Raw genomic sequence first — 12,274 nt, 5'->3', positions numbered from 1 at the left:
CAGGCAACGGCCGAGAGGGGCACAATACCACTTTCAATAGAACCTTACCATATTTCGAATATAAATAATACCAGAAGCATCACTAGACCACCTACGATATCGTTTACATTTATATATAACTCGAAAATATTATACATTTATTTAATACGTGTGAAGGACGAGTTTTAAAGTCATATTATTCTAGATGACAGTTTTATGTACTGTTCAACTGAGAGGTGATATTATCTATTGAGCTAATACTATTATTATCAGGTACATATTATGCAAACATTCAGCAAGACTTTCTTTTGAAATATAATTGATTATACATACTTTTATGCCATACAGTGAGCATTTAAAAATCTAATAAATAATTTTACTCATAAAAATATGTAAATAGGTTTGAACTAGAATACAATATATTAATTTGAAAGACTTGAGACAGTCACAATAACATTTCAAATTAAATAGTCACAAGCAATGCGGTTACTTTTACAACTTACTATATAACTCAAACTATATCCATTACTAGATAATTATAAAATAGAACTACGTCTTTATCGTCTATATGTATGTCTCTTTCATTACAAAATATATTATAATACTACAAAGAATAGATATTAATTTTCATAATCTACAAATTCTTCAAATTATTATAATACATATTAAATAAAGTAAACCTGTGAAATAGCAGCTAGGTTCACATCACGTAATGTATAGCTCTCAAAATATAATTATTTCTTTGAATTCTTATTTCGTTTTCCGGTAACTGTTTTTTTTTACATAATATCTGTTTTTGTAGGAGCCGTATATTTTTTATTTATTGCAAAGGCATAGGTATACTATGTGTGTACATACAATCGGCTGCGCTTGCTAGTGGAAAAATGAAAGAAAATAATATCTAATGGAATTTGTATGTCGTATACGCGAATATCGAATGCTTTATTTATTTTGCATATTTTACCAATAAACCGAAAACGTTATGAAATATTTTCTAAATGAATTTTATGGTGGTATGCATCTTTATTTTTTTACAAAATCATTTTCCGCAGGTATGTCATTCTATGAAACTTCAATTCTTCATCATATTTCCAATATCTTTAAAACCGAAAAATGTAATTATTTTTCAATCTTCAATATATTATATATATTACAAAAAAATGTGTGTTATTTATATTTACCATAATAATATGTACACACAATGTTAAAATTGTATATGAAGTAAAAATTAAAATAAATTGCCATTTATGCACATTCATCCAAATTTCAAACATTCACCCTGCTTCCAAATACACAATATATATCTATATTTTTTAAATAATACTCTCATCCAAAGGTACTTGGTGGAATTTTAATTTTAATTCTAATTGATTTGAGTTTTGTGCTATTACATTTGAGTCAACTCAATTACAAAACAACACATTAATTAAAAACAATCCACTCACCGTTGGTAAGATAATATAAATTTCATTTTTCGGACCATATTATTCAGGTTTGATTCTCGTATCTATTCGTATTAAAGGAAAATAGTAAAAACCACATAACAAGTAAAAAATCATAAGTAATTATATACGTTCTCTCTGAAAATAGGTTCTTTTAACAAAATTTTCTTCATAATATCTATATAAACTGGTATAAACTATGATTGTTTAAAAAAAATACGTCATGATTATAACATAACAAGATGAACTTAATCAAATTTATTTATTAGAAAGAATAGCTTTTCTGTATTCATATTTGTAAAAATTGAAATAGGTGTCATCATATTAAAGTTAACATTTGTTTAAAAGTATGAAATAAACTTATGATAGAGAAAAAGAAAGAACTACATCTAAAATAGTTTAATCGCGAATGGTTTTGAATATTATTGGATTTACTTCTAGTAGTTTCAAACATTTTTGTATTTCATTTTGTAACAATAAAAAGACACAGATAGGGTCTTCTTTTTAATTTAAATAATTTTTAAAAGTATATTATATAATATATAACCACTGAAAAAATGACAATGATTTTGATTTTCCACTTCACACAATAATATATTATTTAAACAAAATTAATGCTAAAAAGAGCTGATTCATAACATTGCGTGGATGCTTCGAATACCAGTGCCGGACATTTTAAAATTATAAAATGAAAAAAATACTTCCATTGCTGCAGAGCTCACGTGTTTCCGCCCCTTCTCTCTGCAACCCCAAACCCAAAGCCTTTGTTGTGCCACGAGGTTTTCACAGTTCAAATTAAAGTATGCCCGGTACACTCCACAACAGTAATTGCCAACAATTTTCATAACATTACAGTGACTCCTTTCGTTTCAAAATTTTTCGTTATAATAACATAATATTTGGTTCAGACGTGCAACTTTTTCTCACTGATTATTATGTACTCTATATTTATTATTATAAAATTTCTTATGTACAAATTTAATTCGGATCTGCAAACAATATGATTTACTTACTTTATTCACTCCGTCACGCTTCAGCATCGGAGCATAAAATCAAGCAGAAGGCCATACTATTTCCCTATCCCACCTTTACTTTTATCATCTTTTGAAATTTAAAACCTGAAATTCGCAAATCATTGAATTATATTTATAATTTTATTTATCCAAGATTTTGTGGATACGTAGATTGTCATAACTCCTTGGGCCCTAATAATATGCCGCAACTCACAGCCATATAAGACAACAGGTGGTATTTACGCATTAATATTTGGTCTTTAATAATTTAGCAATGAACCCTATCTAACTCTATATTTAGTAAATGCAGACACCAACACATTCATGAGGATTCAAAGTTTACCTGAAAGACTACAATAGTTGGCAATCGTGTGCTCTATCTTTTACTTTTCATTGGTATTTGACGCATCTAGATAAAGCCCCATACGTTTCGAGTTGACAATCAGCCTCTTCATGAAGATCTCCAATCGTTCAATTGTTAAGTCAATGATGACTGCGTTGTTTGCTTATCTATTAGAAATCACACAGTTATACAACGTTGTCCGAATCCAAATTTTATTAAATGCAAGAATGTTGAATTTTCTTCATTGTTGAATAGTCTTTTAATATTTTCCTATCTAATACTTGCAGCAGTGCAATTTTTATGTAAAAGAAACAATAAACAGTGTAGTCTTGTGAGTTTCTATAAAAATTAGAGATTCCAAAGGTTTTTTATGCCTCATATTTTTATAATATACTTAGGCTCTGTCTCTACAAAAGAATATTTCTTAGAGAATTTTTAGTTGAATGGGTAATTTTTGAATTATTTTATGTTTTTCGTAGTTTATACGTATATATATTAAAATTATTTATTTTCACTTTTAGTGAAATCATAGTAGTGAGTTATAATAAGCGTCTAACTAACCTGAAAAAAATACTAATACGTCATAATATAATATAATAATATTATTTTATTACTTTAGTACCGATACAACACGTTGCATTAAGTTAGGCTCAAAACCCAATGTGTTACAAATACAATAAACTAATATTATAAATGTATTTTGTTCAAATGAGTAATTCAGCTATGAACCATAATTTACTTTAATTTTCATTTCATATGCACTTATACATATGTTATAGGATTGAAATTCATGTATGCTTTGTAGAATTTATTTTTAAAATAGTTAAATAACTACATAAATAAAACTTGGTTGATATTTAATTTTTCTCGTCCAGTTTCGTGAGCAAAACAAGTTTGATATAAATGTGTTCAAATTATGTTCGCTATTTCTGAAGCGGATATAATTTGGCAAAGTTCTGTACCTATGTCCGAAGCTCTAAGCATGGAAAGCGCTCGCCTTTTTTAAATTTAATATCTAGCCACCACTGGCCGTTAAGGGGAGGTTACCCACTTTTCAGACATCGGACTAAATTGTTTTAAGCCAACTTGCAAAGGCTGCATTTTTTCCATTCCATGTGCGATGGGCCCGGCAATGAAACGGCCAATATTGAAATTTTGTTTTTGAAAAACAGAAAATAATACAGAGGATGACTTTTGGTATTTTTGTTTTGATGAATTTCTTATTTGATCATAACCGTACATAATCTTCACCCACTGCATTAATTAGTGGAAGATTTACCGCCTTTAGGAAACATTTAAAAAAAACTTTCAGTTTGGGAAATTGATAAGGTAAAAGTTATGTTAATATTTACCCTCCAAGATAGAGCATAAAAACTTACACTACATACAGGTGTCTATTCTAATTATCTCTCCTCAATATTTACTGTTTTTTTTCATGTAAGCAATAACTATTTATAATAGAAAAAACAATCAATTACAATCAATTACTTCGACCACTTATAAGACAATCAAAATGTTTACCGGTCTATGTCCATGTAAAAGTTTTCTAAATTCAAAGAAAATTGTGTAACGATAAATTATATAACACGTGTCAAACCTCAATTTTTAGTAACCTAAATAAAAAGTGTATAAAACGATAATTTTTGATGTTAATGAAAATATATTAATTGTAATATACTTACACAATTTTTTTGACTTACCTACCTTAGTTACATATTTTTATCATTTAAAATGTTATATTTAAATGTGAGGTTTTTCTTGGAGATATTATTTATTAGTGCAAAGCCACAGTCTTGTGTATTACGTATACTGAAATAACTTTTCATAAGCATATTAATATCGGTTTCATTCGATAAGATAGTTCAATTGAAATTTTTGAAAAGTTATTCATAATGTAGTTATTTTTTCTGTTAACCATAATAATTCAAATTTATGGCTTTGAATATTTTAATTCAATTTCTAAAATCCAATAGTGCAGACAGTGGAACATAAAATCTTTATGCGGCTTTCTCGCACAGACCTGATTCCCTCTGGTATGCAGGGCAATTTCAAAATTCACTTTATTTGTTGTTCGGCAAAATTCTTTGCAATTTTTCCTGCCCTCTGTTTATTTATTTACGTTTTAGTGGTTTTTACAGCAGACCTTTTTATGACTCGACTGCGTCAGATATCACTGGGTGCGAATAAAACGTGTTAGAAACACATGTTGAGGTTTCTTTGTTCATATCTTTTAGTGAAGCGTAAAGAACAATTTTCGGGGTCTTTGTGCATCTTTATCGTAAATTATTTTGTTATTTTGGGAGTTCAAGGTTCCCACGTCAGGCTTTACTGCAAAAAATAAGAATAAGTAACTTTCCATGCATATATAAAAAACAATACTTTATTTTAAAAAATATTTTAATTATGAAATTTATCATCAATAATGGAATTAGCTAAAAACAGTTGCATCATAATGATTGAAAAATATAAAAAATAATAAAATTGTAACTTCACCATTTAAAATATAGGAAGAAAAAATAGAATAAATGTTTATTTTGAATGTAGTAATATAAGAAAATCAAAACTATATAAAATAGACAGTAATATTGTATTAACATACATGTTTTATAAACCACATCATCTTTATATGCCTTGAGCTTGGGCGCTTTTCTTCTGTTAAGGTTTCACTTATCATATCACTCTCTTTGAATGATAACAATATGTAAAAGTCGATACTGTCTGTGCAAAATATTACGCTTACATATTATAATCTTTTAATTTTTGATAGCACCTTATATTTAAACATACCATCTTCAACTAGGTTCGATCTGTAACTGGACGAAAGCCTTATAGCTTATTCCATTTTCTCGCACCGTAGTTCTTTGCCGCCACCGACTTCCACCAATTTTTATCATACTATTTCTTCAGAGAGTTCATTTGGTGGAATTTAAGGCATACAAGTAGTCGGTTAGTGGTCATTGGAGTCCAATCGTTATGCACTCGCTCACTAATAATATGTCCAGTATATCTTCTATTGGCTTAATGAGTTCTCTCACAACATATTTTAATCTTGTCGGCTTCATTTACACTGGTTTTCTTTGTGGTCACTCCGAGTTATGATTATCACGTATGTTTTCTATATTATCTTACTATTCATTTTTGGTGCATTTTTTACATACATTCGTTAGCACTGGTAGTATACACGCTATTTGAATATTTAAGATTTTTAGATCATAAATGTTTTATGACGAATAAACTATTGTTTAAATATATAATTTTTCATAATAAAAAAAATAGTTTTGGCAAACATATTTACCGAAAGGAAAAGAAAGCAAAATAAATATACAGAGGCAATATACATAAATTGTTATAAATAAATGTAAATCCTATACGAGAAAAATTTATTTCAATTTTATTTAAGTACGTAAAAGTTGTGGATACAAAATAATTATTTTAATGATTTTTTTCATACATATTCAAAATTCTTGCAAAAGTTTTTTTTCGGTTGCACAAATTTATTTTACATGAAAAATCCTTGCCGTTTACAATGCGTATTTATGGCAGTAAACCCATATCCTATTACTCTTATATTAAACAAATAACTCGCATTCCTTTATGCGACGCAAATTTTGCAATTTAGAACGCTCTGTAAAATAATAATGTTTCAAAAAATATGTATTTTAATAAATAATAGCGGTGTTTTTGCTGTCTAGCATGATGAAAATAAAATGATAAAATTTTCATTAATATTATAATAAACATAAGTTTTTAAAATACTAACCTTTAACAAGCCCTAACCTTACATGTCGAAACATAATAAAATAATGAACAATAATAATCTCATAGAATTAATATGTATAACACTGATCATAGAATATGAATATGTATCATTTTGAAAAACCCTAGAAGTTTTAAATTTTGAACTCCCAGTATTCACTATTTGTGTGAGTACCTATCCATTAAGTCTAAGCTATCGATCTGTCTAAGTTTCATGTAAACTACGATTTTTGAGGTATTTTAAATTCCATCAAGGAAATGCTAACCATTTTTAATACGAAGATAAAATCTATGCAAATCCTTCGCCTAATTACTGAGGATAGTGATCACTAGGGAATCCAATCCCGAGCCAAAATTCTGATCCCGGGATTTCGGGATTACAATTTGACAATCCCGGGATCCCGGGACTGGTCCCGGGATTGGCATTTTTTTCCATTGTTAACATAAAATTTTTATATTTACAAATAACATTGATAAAATCGGTCAAAAATAAATCTAGTATAATTTATACTATTTCAGACATTTATTGTTAATATTGTATACGTTCAATCTTGGAAATACACAAGTTTAATGGAGTATAATATTGTAATAAAAATAATAATGTGAATTTAATATGAGATTGCTGTTTCTGATAGTAAAGACATAATGAATGGATTAGCGAGATTTAAAATAGTAAAGCAAATAATCATGGCGTACTTATGGCCTTTCCGCATCATAAATCTAATTAGTCAGCCAAATATGAAACTGCCGTAAAACGTATGATATCATGATAGAATTACTTTGTTAATAGTGCGAAGCATTGTTTTTTTCCAATCTTTCTCATTTTTAATAATTCATGTAAAAAAATAAAATGAATCGGCAACCTACACATGGGTATAAATCAAACTTCATTCAAACTCAGTTTATTTCTAATGTACTTAGTTATTTTTTATTAAAAGTATTTTTTCTGTTTTATTTTCGCATTTATTTTATTTTCCATCAAAATTGATAAAAAAAATCAATCCCGGGATTATGTTTATCAATCCCGGGATTCATAGGTATCGAAAACAGCTCGGGATCCCGGGATTCCGGAATTCGGGATCCCGGGATTGGAATTCCTAGTGATCACTGAAATTATAGGCGTTGTTAACAATCGTCTTTCATTTAGAGCGAACTTTTAGTGATGTTGTCGCTTCAATTGTAAAAACTCTGTACAGTGCAAAATGATTTAAGTATAGTTTAAACTACAGAATAGCTAACATTTTATTGGCTGGTAGTATTGACTAGGTATATTGTCTTTTAAATAAATTTTAAATGATGACCTTCTGTTTACGCTTAATATTTATTAAGAATAATTACGAATCAATTAATATTAATAATAATTAAATTAATAATATACAACATTCCAAAAATATAGCAATTATTACACATAAGTACATAATTATTTTAAAATATAAACGGAAATTGAGATAACATTTTAGCGCCTGTATACGTGCATGGATTTACTTGAATATCGCGATAATAACTGTTTACATATGAAAGTGCTGACTGTCTCTCCAATCTCATTCCTCAAGCGTAAGCGGAACGTTATTAGGGATTGCAATACCGGTTTTTAAAAACCGGTATCCCAGTATTTTTCAATACCAAAATACCAGTTTTAAAAATCGGACAATACCAACATAGTCGGTATTGAAAGTGGAAAAAAAAAGTGTATTAATAATTAACATAAAAGGTTTAACATGACAGTTTTTGTCGAGTTACGCGATGTCAGATTTACTTCCCTTTGTTGCCCCTGGAAACCAACAATGCCACGTGCTATAAAATATTAAAATTTTAAAAAGTTTATACATAATATATATAAGCTTTATTATTAGATACTTCTGCTTTTTTCATATATTTCAAAATACCGGTATTCAATAGGAAATACCGAAATACCGATATTAGTATTTTCATTCGGTATTGCAATAACTTCTAGACGCTATGTTGTCATCGTATGGTACTATTTGACATATTATTCAGACAGATTCGGACAGGTTCAGACAAGTTCGTTAATAATCGGAGACTACAAATAATATTCTGTGTGGTGAAGCTCGTATTTCTTCCGGAAGGTTCGCCATTATTTTTCCACTTCGCATGCGCAACGCCATGCAAGCACCAATTATTGCGTGGAAATTCAGAAGCTTCTGAGCTTTTTTGATACACACATGCAATCTTAAACTCGCACGATAATACGATTACACGTGCATTTTCTTATTATGGCCTCGATAATACGTATTGTCAGCAATAAATCCATGCACGTGTAAACGGAGTATTATTACCACTTTAATAAATAATAAAGGGTCAGTCAGCGGATCAGCAGAAAGGTTTTCTTCAAAATATTTTGGTACACATCTTTGCTTTTCTAGATATTATATTATTATTTTTCATCTATTTGTTGTCTCCTTAGGTGAGATGATAATCTCGAACGACAAGTACAAAATGAACGAGATAAGCAGCTCATACTACAGCGTGCAGATGCGACTAGTCATAAAGCGCATTCAAAAGCTCGATATGGGGGGCTACAAATGCATCTCTAAGAATTCGATAGGAGACTCTGAAGGAAATATAAGACTATATGGTGAGTACCCATATTTTCATACTTATTCAGTATTATTGTTATTGAAAACTAGCATAATTATATTTATTTACATTATGTTACCTATTTTATTGTATGTATTTTAAATATTGTTTGTCACAAGAAATTCCAATTTTGAAATCTTACATTACTTCTACTGCATACTCTGACAGAAGACTTTCAAAAGAAATGAATAAAGTATTTGTGGTCATTGCTCGCATATGAAGTGATGAATCTAATTTTTCTTAACTTACTTTACAGTAGATATTATATTTAACTTCTTGTATTATTTATATTTTACATGTAAGTAAGTAATATTAAATACACTACCAAATCACATTGAAATACAACATGTAAATTTGTCATACCCTGGATGCGAACCCAGGACTCACGCCATTATAAGCTGACGCGGTAACCGCTCGGCCATCGTCCTAAAAAATTGGTTTTCTCAATTAATATTATTGCTGAAAAACATTGGCGCTATCAACTTATTTTTTATTTACATAATATCATTATGTTTTCAGTGTGTCGTTTTCATAAATAAGTAATTGTCTAATATTAGTTAGGTACAATATTTATAAAAGGGTAAATTATTGTCATTTTTCTCATTAATGGAACATTTAGACTTCCACAGACAGATAGATCTTATATAAGATGTAGTTATTGGCCATTCGTATAATCTTTAGGTTCCTCACTATAGGTCGAATGACAGGTTATTTTTTCCAATTCCTAATTTGATCCCCCACCCATGTCGTCTGAGAAGAGCGATTTATGAACCACTAGTCTACTCTGGAGAGTAGGTATATAAATATAAATAGGAAATATATAAACATAAAATATTTTGGAAACTATAGTTATTTTTGTCTACCTAGTATTTGTACCTAAGTACCTACTTAACCAATAGTAGTGGTTAGGTTATTAAATTATTTAGTATGCCTTTTTTATTCGAAGCAATCATATTTTTCTCGAAAGCAGGCGCTAATGTTTCATTTTATGGAATCTGAAATCATTTCTTACAATATTCACTATATTATCTAATACCTATTGCTAAAATTTAATAATATCATTTTATTGGCATATTTTCTATAACAAAATTGAATTACATTATTGTACAATATTATTTTTATTTAATATAAAATTATTTCATTAGAGTTGGAATACTCAAATAAATTGAAATATTATTTAGTAATTCTATGTAGAATTGAAACAGTCGTGATACAAACTTTTGGGTTTGTTATTTTATAGACAACATTGACATTATCTATTACTTGCAATCTTACTGGTGAATTTCTCAATACAACTCCCCTTCAAAAAATTCTCATATTTTTTATTGTTTATGTTATTCTTTATGACATCCGAGAATTTTCATGTTTTTACGGCATAAAAACAGTGCGTTTTATGTTGCATGGCAGAACCGTATTTGTTTTTGATGTTAATGTCTTACAAGTAGCTATAACTACAGTTTTTGATGTCTTAATAATGTTTACGGCAAAAAAATAAAACTGACGTACGACGTACCTATACGCTATCAATATTAATATAATGCTTTCTAACGAAAAATATAAATAACTAGCTTTGTTAGAACTGTTTTCCACAAAAAGTATCGTGTTATGATTTTGTACTTGTGTATGTATAAGTATTTTTTGGTATACCTATTCCATTTTTAAATTTTGGTTGTTCAATATTCTGTTTAATATTTATATAATAAAAAGATTTTCAAATTGTTAAAAAGTTTTGATCTAAGAAGTTGAATTAAGTACGTATTCGGATTCTATATCACCTTTATTTCTAATATGAATTTTGTTTATTATTTTTTATAAATTTGCTACATACAAAAAAAAAACAATATATTATCTCTTTTATGTTATATGATAATACTATAGAGACAGAAAAATATAATACACTATACATTGAGGTATTCTCAATACTTTTTTGATTCCACTCCTGTTTTTTTTTAAGAATAATTAGTAAGTTTAAAATTATAATGTATATTCATAAGACCCAGTATGGGATCAACGTGTCTTTATAATAAAATTTACAATCATAAAATTTATGCTTTCGACCAAGGGTCTCAATGGATTTTTCATTTAAATTCTAATTGATTAAGTTTTATTCTATTCCATTTAAATAGTTTTTTGCGATCCGGATTTTGCTTTTCGGCATCTTCAGGTACTTACTATGTGCACTAGTCAATGGTAAATGTACAGTGATATTGAATGCAGTTAATTCTAGTTTATGATGGAATAGTATTAAACTTAAATTATTTTGAATTTACATCATTTTGTTTATCTTTAAATAGAAATGGACATTCCATTCCGTGTTAAGTCAGCACTAGACAGAGAAGACTTGGATTCCGAAGATTCATCTTCAGACCACACTTCTGAGACTGATAATGACCTTAACGGCTCTCAGGGATCTCTTCGTGAAACAGATAATAGAGCAGATTCCGTCAATTCAGTCAGCAAGAAGACATTCCTAGAATCCACCAGCAGCGCTAGTGTCAATTTTATGCACTTTAACAAATTACTGTCAAGTGAAAAGAACAATAATTACTTATCAGTATTTATATTGTCGATGTGTTTTTTTCAGACTGTATGTACTGGCATTGGATTTTTAAGTAATGGGTTCAACGAATATCGCGTATGGCTTTTCATATTTTGTTTTATATGTTTGGTTTACTAGAAATATATAAATCGTGAAACGAAAAGTAATAATATACCAAATAAATAAAATATATACGTACTATATACTTTTTGTAACAGCTTATGAATAATTTAGATAATATGTATTTACAATAACCAAAGATATATGATCTTTGAGAAATTTTCTTATTTAAAAAAAAACAAATTTGCCATAACCAATTATTAAATTATGTCTTTTTGTAATAACTTCATAAAATATGTTTTAAATAGAAAACCTATAGAAATTTTCATGAAAAAAATTACTTTTGATTTTTTTATTTTAGAAATATTGTACATATTATTAACATTGTATATACTTAGGTAACACAATAAACGTTTTACTATTATTATGAAACAAGTTGGAAAAATGCATTTAAAAACAAACATTAAAATAAAATTCATAAGCATACATATATTATATTATTAGGTCTGTATATTATACTAAACATTGTATATACTTACATGGT

The 12,274-nt window shown here is 28.3% G+C and overlaps 1 protein-coding gene across 1 annotated transcript in view; it reads left to right on the top strand.

Moving 5' to 3' along the window:
• LOC147072222 (lachesin-like) overlaps positions 1 to 11,943 on the top strand; it is a 113,029-nt gene extending 101,086 nt beyond the window's left edge. The window contains exons 8-9 of the mRNA XM_085946470.1: positions 8,959 to 9,129; positions 11,426 to 11,943. Of these exons, the coding sequence (XP_085802596.1) occupies positions 8,959 to 9,129; positions 11,426 to 11,808 (554 nt within the window). The 3' untranslated portion in view covers positions 11,809 to 11,943. The remainder of the gene's footprint in view (positions 1 to 8,958; positions 9,130 to 11,425) is intronic.
• Positions 11,944 to 12,274: the final 331 nt, after the last annotated feature.

This window comes from Rhyacophila brunnea, unplaced genomic scaffold, assembly GCF_057557595.1.
Source record: "Rhyacophila brunnea isolate RB1 unplaced genomic scaffold, BYU_Rbru_1.0 scaffold_2, whole genome shotgun sequence".
NCBI classification, from domain to species: Eukaryota; Metazoa; Arthropoda; class Insecta; order Trichoptera; family Rhyacophilidae; genus Rhyacophila; species Rhyacophila brunnea.
The sequence above is the reverse complement of the archived record's forward strand: the minus strand, read 5'-3'. Positions and strand labels throughout refer to the sequence as shown.